Source organism: Sylvia atricapilla, chromosome 4 (assembly GCF_009819655.1).
Source record: "Sylvia atricapilla isolate bSylAtr1 chromosome 4, bSylAtr1.pri, whole genome shotgun sequence".
NCBI lineage: Eukaryota > Metazoa > Chordata > Aves > Passeriformes > Sylviidae > Sylvia > Sylvia atricapilla.
In genome coordinates, this window is record NC_089143.1 from 11,019,994 (window position 1) to 11,036,398 (window position 16,405).

Below are 16,405 nucleotides of genomic sequence, written 5' to 3' on the forward strand. Positions count from 1 at the left end.
AACATGCATAAGGAGTGGCACAATTACTTCTGGTTTACTATGTACACCAGAAGTACAAGAACTTAATATAACAAACAAAATGTCAAAGCCCTAAATTTTAAAATTTTTATGAAGAAATAATTCTTTTTCTATATTTGATGGTAACCTAAAAGACTCCATTACAATGACAGTTTAATGTAAGGCAACAAATCTCATAAATTCAGGAAAGAGATTACATATTCACGTGAGCTAACACTGAAATCTTGTATGATATTCACAAGAATGAAAAATATTCATGGAGAATATAAAAGGAGGATTAATTACTAACAAATCTGAAAGTAAGAAGAAGTTTTCACTCTCTGTAAATTAAGCTTTAATCTGAAGAATTTGGTAGTTATTAATACTGGACATAGAGTAATCCATATATTATAGAATGAGCCATTTAATTTTGATATAATGAATGTGCGAACAGTCAAAGTCCTCAGAAATCTATGCAGATCAGTCTATAATTCTTCATACCTACATTTTTGGAATCTCACTTTTCTGTAAAAGCAATGTTCACTTTTATCAAGCAAGGACATGGCTATCATACTTTGCTTTAGTAAAGAGGTTGCAAAGTAACAAATTAATAATCTTATTCCGACTGATATCCATGTTTCTTGTTCATCCAGAAGTATAATGGAAATATTCATACAGTTCAACAAGAAAGAAGAGCAATTGGGCTGTCAGCTGCTGGTGATTCTGTCAAGTGCACACCTTATTTTGCCACTTTAAACCAAGTTCTTCTGAAAGATCACTTCTGCCACTCTTCTGCAAATAGCGAGACAGGAGCTGCTGTTTATCAGCTGACTTTGGAAGGGTCTTTTTCCAGCAGCAAAGCAGCTCATAGATCTGGTGTGTTAAATTATCAGGGCACTTCAGCCTGACTAGCTGAAGCACGCTCCGTCGAACAGGTAAACGTAAAGCAAACAATGATGTATTATCTTCTGCAAGCTCTTCTGCAAGCCAAAACAGCAAGTTGTCCCATAGGACCTCTGAAGGGCAAAAAATTAGTGAAGTAAGAATAAATCTTCCTTTTTTTCTGAAAAGCTTTTTAAAGCTGAAGGCTCAGTGGGTAAACTCCACAACTAAATAGAGTGTGTTTTATACTTTGGTGGAAACATCATCCCATCTCATTTCCAATGCCATTTTTGCTAACTGCTCTGCAGTAGGAAGTGAATTTTGTGAAGAGCAGATTCAGCAACGATCTATAATTTTTGGAACTGAATGGGGAAAGTTAGCAAAAAAATACAAGGGTTTCACTATTCACTGTAACTGATTCATCAGTTATACTGGAGCTTTTCAGTACAAACTGAATTTCCTTTTACACAAAATTATATGCTTTTCAAGCATGCCACCACAACAGTATCTTACAAAAACTTTTGCACTTCCTGATAAACAGATCTTTTTCCTTTGACTATCTCTTACCACATTAACTATTTCCTTCCTGAACATGGCATTTTCAAGTGTCACTAACAACTGAAACAGATCTTGGAACTAAAAATAAAATAGCAAGTATCTTATTTATATTGATATTAATTTAATGGTCTTGTTTTCTTACCTGATGAATCATTCTGATTAATTATTTTTGTACTTTGTGGACGGTGGATCAATTTTTCATGCTATTAAAGACAACATGTTGAGGAAAGAGAAATGACAATGAGTAAGAGGTGGAGCATAAGATTGAGGAGTGGATTATAGTAAAATCTTGGGGATTTAACTCTTAGCATTTAAAATTTGTTCTACTCACACAGAATATTTTCGTCCTTATTAAAAACCAATTAACACCATCAGCAGGTATAAAACAGTATATAGCTATTAAAATAAAGAAATTAATAAAATTTTCATCTATCAAATTGATGTTTATTCTATCTTATAAAGAGTTCATCCATCATGAAATTTAATTTTTTTTTATCAATAGTATTACACCATAAGTGATGTGTAGAAACTGGGTGCACAGTAAATCTGTATAGAACTTTTGTAGATGCTACAGATTATAATTTTCAATAGTGCATTAACATTGCCTTCCTTTCAAGGAAAAGAACAACTTTTAGGTATGCAGCAGGTATTGTTATGTTAGGTAACCACACTGTATATGCAGCTATAGTTATTCATTTTACATAGTTCAGCTTTTAATAAAGATCATGAAAAATCATTCATATTCAAAAGATAAATTCTATTTGAAAGTAGAGAGTTTTTCCTCTTTCTTCCTGTAAATTCTGGAGAGAAAGAAAAAATATTTTGTGCTGTTTTACCAATGGCTGAGAAAGATGAAATAATTCTGGGTTTTAGTGTAGTTTCCTACTGCATATAGAACAAAAAATTACTTATATAAGCATTGAGCACAAAAAGGGATTAGTTTGTATGAAGTGAATTTTTTTTTGTTCGAAAGTGAAATTACCCTCTCTCATTGCCCATGTTACTTTTGTAACACACATTCAGCTATATTACCTGGCTGGAAATAACCTGGTTCATTCATAGCTCTCCCAAGGAGATTTGCCTGTGTTTTATTCACTAATCTTCTGTTTTTTATTTGGGAATTAAGAGCATGAAATTATGATTAAAAAAGTTTTTCTTTTCTTTCTGATATACTGAGCCTTATGGAGCTTATCTTAATCACTTCTATAATACAGACTTTAAATATCGTTCAATATTTGGAGTGTCTCAAATGTACTGAGTTGCACAGCCATAAGGTCAATATATTCATAATCATTACCTATTGTGAATTAAACAACTTTTCATCAGGCCTGTATACAGTCATCCTGGGATGTGATTTCAGTGTGCACAGGATGCACACGTTACATGGTGCATAGCAGGACAAAACCATCCTGTGCTGTCATGCTCTTGAGATCTTGGGGGTTGGACTAGGTGACCTCTAAAGGACCTTCCAACCCAAATTATTCCATGATTCTATGATTTGAATCTGCCTCGTTTTGCATGCTTCTGCAGCAATTCTTGCCATCAGATGTGCCCCAGTGGGAAGATAGAATGACATGGCTAAAAAGCCCTCAGAATAAAGGGAACATAAAGCTCCTCCAGAAGGGGGCATTGCTTTTCTTCCAAGACTCAGTTCTCTCTGGCTTTGTTTATTTATGCATTTGTATTTAAATTTATTGTCATTCATTAATGAGAATTTACCACCTCAAATGTCTGTATTAGATTTTCAAAGTTATTGTAGATAAACTCAATTACTCATGCATTGACTTTAATCTGAACCATTTTATGCTACTTAATGTTAAAACAGTAGTAAAAATTACAAGAATTGAAAATGAGTATTGTCTAGAAAGAGTGTAATAATATACAATGCATTAGATCTAAAACAGTAAATTGCCTTGAAAGATTAAGTGTCTGTGGTGAAGTGCTGAATTCACCCTCAGTTCAGCTGCACTGGCATGTGGTCCTGCTGTTCTGGTTGACAGCTTAAGTAAAATACTCTTAGCAGCTAAAGCAGTTTTCTAGTCTGGAAGGCCCTTCAATTGGCCAAGCAACTGCCTTTCTGAAGCAGGGGATAACATGCTATTCTGCTGTTAGTGATTGGACACAAAACTTCAGCAGATAGCAATTTCATAATGTCTATTATATTACAGCAATCCATTTTGGCAAAGCATTCCCAGCCAGTAATATTGATGTGCTCTGTCAAATGGACCTCTCAGACATGACCAGACTCTAGTAGCATATCAAACAGGACAGACAGAAAAGGAGAAACCAATCTTTTACTTCCTTAGCCCATTGTATCATATAAATACAAAATCTTAGAAATCAGTAGATATGCACATAGACACTTGACATCAGAACCTAATGCACCGTATCTAACTCATATTGAGCATAATAGGTTGCAGGAACAAGTGTTTTCTCTTGCTGAGGAAATGAAAGCATCAGAAATAGAAATCATTAGTGAACATCAGACTACTTCTGTAGGTATGAATGTTTGCTTACAAAGTAAACAAACATTCTTTTGACCACTGTAAACAGTATATTTGTAAGTGGATAATGAAGGCATATACATATAGAAATGGCTTATGATTTTATAGTTACTGCCTTCTCTATAAGAGAAATTTAGGTGGGAATTTCGTAGAAATGAATGAAAATGTAGTAGTCAGAATGGTTGCCTTAAAAAGGTTCAATTTGTCTTTGTCACAACCAAAATCAGACACTCCAGATTCTTTTTACTATCATCTAGAAAAAAATAATTTTGTTGAGAAAAGTGTGAAGACAATGGAATTCAAAAAGAGAGACATGCTACTGTTTGTCACTAGAGATTTAGACTAAGTGTTTCTGTAGATAGTTTGATATTAAAATATAGGCAACTTTGACAGTAGTAGTTTAGTGGCAGGACTTTGTGCAGTATAGTGTGCTGCTACGTAGGCTCTCTGAAAAGTTTACAATGAGATTTCATTGCAGGAATATGAAAGATTAATTTACATACATTTACATAATTTACAGCTTTCACCATGGATGGAGATAATTGCCCAATATGACTGTACTGCAGAGGCTAATCAGGAATAATCGAATAATCAGGTGATAGGTGGAAGACAGGGTATACAAACCCTTTAAGAATCCTACAATTAGCAATTCTGTGTTCCCAAGACAATGAAACAAGAATGATATAACTGAAACTTCAGTAATAATTTCACAGTGCTGTAACAGCTGGGGAGAGTAGATGGGGTGAAAATTTTTTGCTAGAAATTTTTCCATGCTTATACTTAGATATGGGTCCCTCCCTAAAGCTAAGAGAAATTCTGAAAATGTTTGTACATTGATGATGCACGAGTAGTCCATCAGCGACTCCTGTGTGTATCTGTAAATCAAAAATCATACCAAGAGCCTTTTTCTAATAAATATACGGTAAGGCAGAAAGGGAAATGTCTCTAATATCATCAAGTGAGAAACGCACCTTTGGCAGTGTTAATGCTAATTTGCACAGTGGAGACTGGTGTCGATATTCATCATATGGTAAGGTTTGTTCCCATTTCTTTGGTATCATCTGTCTGGTAACTTTATAAAACACTGCTGTTCCTTTGTAATGAGGTGAACTGTGGTTACCAAATTCATCCACTTCTTTAATTTGGAGTTCCAGCCTTGGTTGTCTTTGTGAATGAAAAATCAGTCTGTAGACTTTCCTGAAGTCTTCTCCGTTCTCTGCAGTCCATATAATAACATTGTATTCAAATTTTTTTACTGTGTATTCAGATGCATGGCATCCAAAATATTTCATTAGCATGAATCAAGTAAAGGTAATCACAAAACATTTGGTTTTTCCTTTGTTATTCTTTATCATTATTATTATTTATTGAACATGTGAGTTCAGCCTGCTTCAGTAGTAAGCGTATCTTTGAGGCTAGCCTTCTTAGCCCTTTAATAGTTGGCTTAAAGAATAAGTGGTGAAGGCAGTGCTACAATCAAGGAACAGAAAGGAGGAGTATTACATAACAGAGAAAAATAAAGGACGGTCATGAATGGAATTAAAGTATATGCTTTCTGGTTATTTCAGAATGGATGTCTTGTCTGTAACAAATGAATGGCAGCAGAGGGGGTAGATGTATTTTTAGGTTCTTAAATCCATTTATTTGATACATCTAGATACAGTCTCCTTTGTATATATGAGCAGACATTTCTCAGGGGCTGGAGATTTCTCTTTTTGAAGAATATTCCTGTTCTTAGGGTACATGCAGTTTTCAATGGAAGAGTTTAAGTACAAATGTTCAGGGGTCAAATACATATTTACATGTTCAATCTAAAACAAGAGAAGAGACTATTTGCAATTTCGGGTGAAAACCTTTCAGAGGTTTCTTATCTCTTTTCCCTTTTAGCAAGTCTCTAAATGGTGGCAGCTGCTACATGAATTTTCTAGGTTACTTACAGAGATGCAACAACTCTCTCATCATCTCAATTCACAGTAGTACTGACAACAGTCAATATTTTGCCCTGGTTTCTTGCTCACTCTAAGTGAATTTACACAGACAAAACAGCAGGCAGAAACCTGTGCTTTAAAATAATTCTTAAAATACCATATGTTTATGAGGGACAAGATTTCACAGGATTCACTGGGGTTTAAGAGATCTCTAAAGATCATCTGTCCTACTCTGCTACTCAAAGCAGGGTCACCCAGAGGACATTGCTCAGGAGCTCATTCATGTAATACACTTTCTTCAGAGTTGGGCAGTTTCCCATTAAGCTCCACATTCCTTTCTTTGAGAAGAAACAAAACACTGAAATAACTAAATGTACTGTGACCAACTTCAATCTACCAGTGTTCCCATGCAGCATTTTTTAATACCTGAGCTAATTGATAATGTTTATACAGATGCATAATTTTTTGCCTTACCTGAAGCAGCAATATTTCCTCTAAATCTAAAATGAATCTGCTCTCCTTGTCTTAATGGGAACTGCTGTGTAGGTTCAGGGGGACCAAAATAAACCCTCCTCATGGAGATTTTGAAGTTCATTGGCCAAGTCTTTGGATGCAGACAGCAAAACTACTATTTTATATGGATTTTCTCTTTTCTGATACAGGATTCACATTCACCATTGTGCTTTGGAGAGCTTCTTCCAGAGCTTGAGCAAAGAGGAGAAGATAGGTATTTTCCAAAAGGAATGAAAGGCGTATGACCACAAAGCTGTATTAAGGGAAAAAAAAAAAAAAAAAAAAGGAGAGAGAAAGAAAACTATTTTTAAAAGCTTTATTTTCATAACTTTATCAACTGCTAATAATTTATTCTTAAAAATATAATATGGAGCTCAGTCCCCAAGGTAATTTTTGCTATCGTGCATCCTTGCTTCCAATGCATGAAAAGGAGGAAATTGCTTGCATTTGTAGTGTAGTATGTTGACTATGTAGGTATGATTTCAAATACATATGAATTTTCCATGAAAGTAAGATAATATTTCATATTAAGAATGCAAAAACATTTTGTTTTTTAGTTAGAGAGCTAAATCATATTTTCCAGTTAGACTGAAACAGCACTTTCTGTTTCAAATTTCTATGTACCACATTGTGACATTCTATAAATGAAAAAAGTAGGGGTTTTTTTTGAATTATGAGAAACAAATCTAAGAGCAAGTTAATAATTAAAAATGGATGATTACTTTAGCACTATTTATTTCCACTATTTGTAAAGACAGAACTGAATATTTCAGTAAATAAAATTTTGTTGAATTATTCATACATTACCTTCTAAATGCTCATTTAGTTCAAAAGATACAAGCCCATTCTGTGCATTCTGGATAATAACATCATCAAAGACCTTCCACCCCTCTTCTTTGTTTCCATGACCTAATAATTTCAAAGTACACTGAGATTGTCCCCACTTTTTCTCACAGAAGTGTTCACACCCCTGGAAGACAAATAATCATAGAAAAAATAGCATAAAATAGTTCTGCAGAAAGAGTAAGCTGTGTTTGTAGCTGTTTTCCCCTCTGCTTTCCTTGGTGACTTTTTCTGATTTTCCCACCTTGCTTAAAATCCATTTCTGGAAATATACTCCAGAGTATGTGAGTGATATCATTATTAAGAGGGGTTTTTTCCAGTTTTCCGGAAACTGCTGAAATGAGATTGTCTTTTTTTTAAGAAGTCCCCGTGTTTTAATGCTTTTTTAAGACATGCCAAAAAGTCTAAGTTGTAGAAATATTGTACTGCATACTTTGGAAAAGTCTGGACCTTTACTGAGTGCATAAATCTGACCTACTATAAACCATTGTGCCACACATTTTGATTCAGGCAACCATTGAAATGTGTAGAAGTAGAGATGAGAAGGTTCAAAGGTCAGACTCAGATCAGCTTGGTGTGTTATGAACACAGCAGCTTTAAGTCATGTCTATTTTTCGTGTTCAGTGTTGGACTTTGTTGAAAATGCCTGAATATTTCTTGCTGAAAAACCTCACTCACAACCTTCACTCTAACTCCTGCTAGAAATGTAGTGGTCAGCATATTTCAAGAATATACCTCATATACTGTATTAATTTTTCTGGTGAAAATATAGCATGAAAATTTTGAGGGTTTGCTTTAGTGTTTCTAACAATGCTCATCGGTATTGCAGTCTATATTAAAGAACATTTTTAATACAAGAAATACTAAACCAATAACTGTAAAAATTAATTGGCTTGGATGTTTTAAAAAATGGTGAATTGGAATTTGAGTTCTTACCAAGGATGGTATGCTGCAGCAGCCCTCTTTATTGTAGCACTGATGGCTCTTGCATATTCTGTCTCATCTCCTTGCCTTTTTTTGTCTGGGCTTGGAGGACAGGGTAGAGTAATAGTGACTGGGCTGTTTAAAGGTTGGGCAGAAGGGTGATGGACATGAACCAGTGCACTAGTAGATATCACTGAGTGATACATATCATGTCTTGCTCTCAATGCTGAAACCAGTGATGGCTCAATTGGCTGAATCTAAAGATATAAAGAAGTTGTACAATCAACTTGCAAACAAATACATCTTCCATTACATGCGTGGATTTTTTTTACAAATTGGTTTATCTTTAGAGTTATCACAGAAGGATCAGACTCCATACTTTAACCCAAAACAACCCTACCCAAAACTTTATACAAAGCACAGAAAAAATGATTGAAAGACATAAAAAACTGGAACTTCTATTGCCTAAAATATTTATTTTTTTTATTCCTGATTTGAATTATTTTTGAAACTCATGCGTTTCCTCAGATTTTGAAAAGTTTCTGAGATTTTTCTAATCTGTACTTTTTTATTATTTTAGTTTCTCCATACTTCCAAATTAACATATTAATGGGGAAAGAAAGAAACATAACTAAAGCAAAATTTGGGACTATACTAAGCCTAAGATATGAGAAAAACCTTTTGCTGCACTTGCTGGCAGCAAGGATGAAGTCAGGTGAGGAAAATGGTTCCATTAACTTGACCACTGGGCCAAGCAATTAAAGTTTTGAGTCGACACGTCTTTATTGAAAACTATTATATTTTCTGAACTATGTCAAACACAGTAGGTAAATCTTCTTTTTAGCTAAAGATATCCCTGACATGTGGTTTTAACAAAGCTGACAGGAAACTTGTGTGTACAGGATGTGAAGCTGCCACTTTTTGTAGACTTCTGATATTGGGAGAGATTGCACTTTAACACCATTGGCATACTCACTTCAGAACTGAGCAGATAGCAGGCTTATGGAACCAGTATCACATATTTCAAGCTTACCTTTAGCTGCATAGGTGCTGGAGAACTGAATGCTTCTGGATGGTAACAGAAAGAGATTCTAGAATCCACGTTCAGCTTTTGTAAAAGTCCTACTTTTGGGACAGTAAATGTTTCCTTCTTTAAGCATGACACACAGAAAAACACCCAGATGATAAATTTTCACTTCTGCAAAGCTGTCCTGAATAAAGAGAATGTGAGGTTAGAGCACTGAGGGAAAGGAGGCTGTGTTTCACAGTATGAGAAGGTAGCATTTTCTATAGAGCTAAGTATTAAATGAAAATAAATTGGATATTATTGCCACCTGCATGCCCAAATACCTGGTGATCTCTAGTCATCATGTGATGTCATTCATATTCCAGTATATGATTGGAGTGAATGAAATAAACTCATAAACTGGGTGATGAATCTGGTCCAATACAATACTTTTGCATTCAAAAAAAGAGAACCATCCTGTGTTCATTTGATATAGCATTTGTAATTATACTCATGGAATGGTGTTACTTTGTTGTGATCTAAAAGCACAATAATTCCCCTTAAGTTTTATTTTTATCAAATAATGCAACGCATTACACTTATTTACAATAATCATGAAACATTACTCAACCATTAGTATTGTGTGATCAAGCATTTGCTTAACATTGTAAGAGCAATAAAAATGTTATTAAATACTAGTACTCAAATAGAATTAGTACTTGACAAAGTAGAAAGAAATTCCTTTTTAACCACACATAGTAGGCAGTATGATTTAATAATGAGAACTTTACTTGAGAAACTCTGGAGGGACTTAACTGGGAACCTTAAATGATGCTTCTACAATGCTTTGATGAGAATTACTCACCTTATGGTTTCCTTGGTATCCTTGCCAAGAAATAGGAGTTAAGTAGTTTGACTGAAAGTTCGTATCAGTCACCTTCACCAAAATCTCCCGATAATTTCCTCTGAAGCATGACGTAAATGGGATTGCAATGTTGATAGGGAAAAGTAGCTTTTCATTATCATAGCATTCAATACTGATGACATTGCTGACCAGCTCCTCAGAATCATCCACCACCAAGGAGCTAATGTCGTTGAGTATATTACACTTGAGATTCTCCAGAACAGTTGCAGGGGCTTTAATAAAACAAGCTATTTCCTGTGTATTTTTGCCACTCCCTTTGACTAGAAATCTATTTAAAAAAAAAAAAAAAAGTATTTTGAGTGGGGTAGGGTCTTGTATTTTTAATTAAATACTGCAATGTAATGATGTGCTATAACAAAGCATAAGAAGAAAGTTCAGAAAAATACATTTATGAATAAATGAGAAAATCATAAAAATTTTTTGTTAGTCTGTTCAGAACAGCTTACAAATTACTTTACAACTGGTGTATTGTAGTTCTTTCCTACTAATTTCCAGCAATTTGAGGATTATTGACTTTACTGGCTGTGACTCAGTCCCTCTCTGGCATAAAAAAAAATTATACAAATAGAAACTTAGTTTACTTTAGGCCAAAGGGAAAGATCTTTACATGTTCCAGTTGTAAACTGCTGCTATGTGCACAACCAGCAGCTGTTCAGTACATGTATATTGAGTTTCTGTGCCCACAAATTTATAAGTTAATAAGCAATAATTATGTGCATCTGTTCCTAGAAAAAAGAAGAATATGTGCTTACTCTTTGTTCATCCAGTATCTAGATTTTTGTACTTCTTCTGAATCACTCAAAGAAGGATTCACATCAGTAATATCATAGGTTTGTGCTGAAGATGTGAAGGTAGTTAGGTAATTTCTAAAAATCTCATTATTTTTTTCCATTTTACTGTCTTCCATTTTCTCTGTCAGTCTGTTGTCTTCACTTTCTAGCCCTTTTAAATTGTCCCTGACTACTTCCTTTTTCTCCTGTTCAAAATTCTTGATGTCTCTGTCACAAATGTCTTGCAATGTCCCAGACAGAGTGTCTTCCTCACTGCTGGTAAGACCATCCTGAAAAGCCCGTTCTGGAGGCTTTTCAGTAGCAGAGCTATCTCCATGAAGTTTATCCTTTCCATTGCACTCTTTTTTCTCTGTAAAAGAGGTGGTCTGTAGTTGGTGCTCACTATCTCCCATTTTCATTGGAGATTCTCTGCTGGTGTCCTGTTCTTGAGCAGATTTGTTTTCAGCTAAGGATGAAACTTTTCCAACAGTTTTAATTTCACTTGTGTGGGTTTTGATTAACATTTTGATTTTCTGTCTTGTTCAGGGAAGGAGTTCTTTGGAATTGCTGACTGGAACTGAAAGATACTTGCAAAGAGTCTGTTGTTTCTCCTTCCAAAAAGCACACATCTGTTTCTCTAGAAGCATTTTCACCAGTCTGGTTCTGAGAATCACCACCTTGTCTACAGTTTGCAGCATCAAATTTATTTTCTGAGTCTTGAAGGTGTGAGATTGTATTTATCAAATACTCCTTCACTTTCTGCAGATAATCTATAATTCCATTGTATTCTGAGGCAAAAAATAACCAGTTAAATTTTGCTATGAAAGTCAGACAAAAGTATGAAAACTATTATTCGCATTCTTTTTGAATTCCACATAATCTCATAGTATTATTCACACATGAAGCACACACTATTTCCTGCCTTCCATTTAATGTTTTTGCATATATTGCTGTTCAGGTGGAGTCAGTTTTTAAAGAACTGAATATAGAAAAGTACATTTTTGTACTTGTCTAAGAACAACTTTGTGTGTGTTTGTCTAAGTTTTACTCTGGCAACTCTAATGAATGCTTTTCTAATGGACAGACACTAGCTAAATTCTTAATGACAATAAAGCCAAAGCATGGTATTTATAAAATATTGTTAAATTAACTTGGGAAGATCTTTAGAGCTGAACATTATATTTCCTGAAATTGAAACCTGCAAGATTCTAATGCATAGGTTTCTAGCTCTTATACATGGACCTAATTTTAAACTCAGACCTTAGCAGCTCTGAATTTTTGCTATGAAGAATAGATAACACAAAACCACCAGCCCACATATAATACTGAAGCTCAGCAGTCTGCAATATTCAGTTATAGAAATGAAGGTTGCCCTTGCATGTAATTAAAACTTGTTTGTGAAGAAGAATGCGTGAAAAGCACACAATCACAATGCATTATTCATGTAAGATTTTCACTTATATATTTTATGATCATTTGTTTCTCTTATCTTAAAACTTTTCTTAGAAATTATTCCAGATATTTTCTCCAAGGATTTATATTGTATTACTTAGAGTCCTTTCTGCATCTTATGCTGTCAGCCCCTATAACTGGATAGGCATCTTCATTAGCTAGATATAGGCTAGATATAGTGCAAACCTTGGAAAATGTTTTGCTTGTTTCTCTTTGCTGCATGAGATCCTGGATAATTTTGTTTAGCAGGTTCAGTCTTGTGAAAATCTATACAAATGAGATGACAGTACCACACATTATGGTGTGTTCTCCACTTAAAATGTACAGATACACACAAGGAAAAGAAAACAGAAAGGGCTGATACAAGTCTTACAGGAAGCCTTTGATTTTCACTATATTTGATAATGTCATATGAGGTAAATAAATACCTTAAGGTTTTCAACTTGGAAAATGATTTTATTAAGAATGCCATCACATATAAATGAGTGATATTATGCGATAGGCCTCTGATCTCTATTTACATCTCATTAATTTAAACCTACAAAAGTACACTTCAGAATAGTTTTTTTCTTATTTAACTTGGTCTAACATTTATTCCTTTCTAATACTTTCTAAGTTTCCAAGTGACTTACTAGACTTTGACAATATTTGGACAAAATAAAGAAAAAAATAAAGCAAATACACTCTTAAAATACTGTTTACACTGGTAGTTTAAAAAAAAATACTGTTTTTCCACAGGCACTTCTACAGTAGTTAAGAAAGAAATTCTAGACAGTTTAACAGGACTCAGAAATAATACAAAAGGATTGGAAATAACTGAGATGTGTTGCAGAAGAGGTTGTAAAAGACCACTTCCCAGTTTCAGTGCAAGGCAAAGTTCAGGCTAAGGCAAAACTGTCAAAATTTACATTTCCCCTCTGAATTTTGCATTTTCTAAAAAAACAAAAAAATTCTCAAACAAATTTTACAGCCCTTTAAACTTCCCTAAAATCAAATTTTAAGATAACAGAGTGATTCAAAACAAAGGCATTTTCCTATGCTGTATATGTGACTTTTCTAATATGGCAAGAAAAGATATGGTCTTGTAACCATATATTATTCAATTGTGTTACATGGAAAGACACTTTTTTGCATTCAGTTACAAGGTTAACCATGAAATAAGTCTTCTTTTGTGTTTTTACCCTCCTCCATCTCTAACACTTTGCTTTCTGTGCTTTTTCTGATGTTTGACAACAGCTTTAGAGTTCAGGGGTAGTTAATATGCAACTGTCACAAAACCTCTTTGCTGAGTGTTTTAAGGGAATTTTTCAGGTGAATAACGGCAGCTTTTTTGAAGAATGATTCTTGGAAACCTGACAAAAAAAGAATTTTAAAATATCACATTAACCATGAGGCCAACAGGACAGTTAGCTTGCTTGCATCCTAGAAGGAGGCTTTTTAAACCCAAATGTTTTTTTATTATTATAGATAAAAATCTATAGGTCAAGGCTCAGAAACACAAACATAGCTAAACATTTCTGTCTGTAATCTCTTTCTTTCTTTCTCTTTGCATCATAGAGCATCATAGAATGACAGAATGGTTTGGATTGGAATGAGATGATCTTTAAGGTTCTATCCAACCCTCCTTCCTATCATAGGCAGATACCCCTTCTAGTACACCAGGTTGCTCAAAGCCCCATCCAGCCTGGCCTTGAATACTTTCAGAAATGTGGCATCCACAAAATCTCTGCCTTCTTCTCCCTCTTCCTGTGTCATTACTCCCCAAGTAAAAAATTTCTTCCTAACATCTAATCTAAATCTCTCCTCTTTTAGTTTAAAACTGTTCCCTCCTGTTTTAGCACTATATGTGATAGTGTCCATGTAAAAAAAAAAAAAAAAAAATCACTCTTTTTTTCAAAAGTCCCTTTTAAGAATTATAAGGATGCAACAAGGTATCCCCAGAGCCTTCTCCAGCCTGAAACCCCCTACTCTCTCAACCCCTCTTAAAAGGACAGATGCTTTGATCCCTCTGATCATCTTCGTGGCCTTCCTCTGGACCTGCTCTAACAGGTCCATATCCTTGTGCTGGAGACTCCAGACCTTTATGCAATACTTCAGGTGAGGTCTAACAAGGGTGTGGAGCAGAGAGGGAGAATCACCTCCCTTGGTTGTTAGATGCTCTTCTTTTGAGGTTTAATGCTGCTAGACCTTAGATAGAAATGTTAGTTTTCTCTTCTCCTTTAATAAATATTTGTTAACATGTTGATGTCCACCTCCTGCAGGACTGAGCTGAGCATGGAGCAAAGCCCCTCTGAAAAGATATTTAAGAAAGGACAAGAACACCAGAGAAAACTGAGGACCGAGGAAAGAAGTGTGGGAACCAGCCCTGCAAATAACAAGGTCAGGAAGAAGGAAGAGAAGGTACTGCAGATGTGGGGCAGATATTCCCTTTCAGCCCATCGAAGACCAGACTGGAGCAGATCCTGCAGCCTGAGGAAGACCCAATACCAAGAAAAGTAGATATTCCTGAAGGAACTGTAGTCTGTTTAGAATCCAGTTTTTCCTGACAGGAACTGTAGACCATGGGAAGAACCCACAGTGGAGCATGGAAAAGAATAAGCAGGAAGAATTGTAGAGGGAACTACTATGGACAGACAGCTACCCTCATTTGCCATTGCCCTGCACTCCTCATGAAGGGGAGGAGGTAAAGGAATTAGGAATGAAGAAGTTGAGCATACAAAAAAGAAGGGGTGGAGGAAAGGTCTTGTTTCAATGTTTTGCCTTTGCTTCTCACTATTCAAATCTATTTAAATTGACAAGAAATTAAATTATTTTTTCCCTAAATTAAGCCTATTTTGCCCATGATGTCAATTTTAAGTGATTTTCTCTATATCAACTCAGGAATTTTTTCTGTCTTATATTCTTTCCTTTTCCTGTTGAAGAGGGGAAGTACGTTTGTGGGTTGGCATCTGGTGTCTGGCCAACGTAACCCAACTAAGTATAGTGCACATAAAACTTTGAACAATTCTGGTTAGGTAATTTTACGTTTATAATTGTTTTGGTCACATAATGAGAATTATGAGTCTCATATTGAGTCTTACGGAATGGACTCCAAACCAGTGTGATACAACTGTGGGATTATGAATTAATTTGGTTTAATGAATTACTAAGTACTGAAATACTAACAGATGAAAATTAAGGTCCCCCAGCATCGTCAGACAGCAGAACTTAGCATCTAATATACCCAGCGTGTCTGCTTACAGATAAGTTCTTCCATACTTGCCTGGACTTCCAGTCAATTCCTTGTGTTTACCATGGAGAGCACTCAGCAAGTGGCAGGTGTCTTGAATAATTTCTGTAACATTCTCCAGCTGCTGGCTGAGAGACCTGCTCAGCTCTTTTGCTAAAGAGGTCAGTCCCAGCACATAATCCTCCAAACCTCCTTCATCCAGATCACTTTTCAGAAGCATATCCCTTGCTAGAAAGTTTAGGTGACAGAATTTTCCTAGGACTTGTCCTGATTTCCCTGCAGGTGTAATCTTACTTTCAGCTGTATCCATTTTTTTTGTTCAGAATATGTTACTACAATTTTTTTTTGCTCAGCTCAAGTACTTCCAGAAGTTGTTGTCCTTGGTTCAGACTACTCACTATTTAGTAATTCTAGCCTAAATGGAAGCTTTAAAAGTCCTGTATTCCACAGACCAAACTCTAGCTGAGAAACTCTGAGTTGATGTTGACTATTGAAAAGTTACTAGGTGACAGAAAGGAGTGGCTGTTCTGTATCTACAGGCAAGGATTACCAGGAGACGCCAGTGTACACCACGCACCTTTAATGGAGATTGTGTAACTCAGTTATGTAGCACTGACTTAAAATTTCAAGATTTCTGAGCAATTTCTTACTTTGGTGGCTACACATGATCATTACTTATGAAACCAAGTTTAACTGGTTATTTACAATTATATACTCACCAACAATGATACACAGACACATTGAATGATGAGGTTGGAAGAATCACTGAGTCCAACTCAGCCCTAACACCTCAACTAAACCATGGCACCGAGTGCCAGAGTCTTTTTTAAACACATCCAGGGATGATGACTCCACCACCTCCCTGGGCAGACAA

General features: G+C 35.3%; 1 protein-coding gene across 1 annotated transcript; it reads right to left on the reverse strand.

The window, feature by feature from the left end:
- Positions 1 to 723: 723 nt before the first annotated feature.
- On the reverse strand, positions 724 to 15,841 carry DTHD1 (death domain containing 1). The gene is given in 15 exon segments (XM_066317580.1): positions 724 to 1,013; positions 1,580 to 1,640; positions 4,913 to 5,157; positions 6,344 to 6,434; positions 6,436 to 6,534; positions 6,536 to 6,637; positions 7,191 to 7,309; positions 7,312 to 7,352; positions 8,162 to 8,406; positions 9,183 to 9,318; positions 9,320 to 9,360; positions 10,021 to 10,348; positions 10,833 to 11,362; positions 11,364 to 11,638; positions 15,565 to 15,841. Coding segments are annotated over 15 exon segments (2,880 nt in total).
- Positions 15,842 to 16,405: the final 564 nt, after the last annotated feature.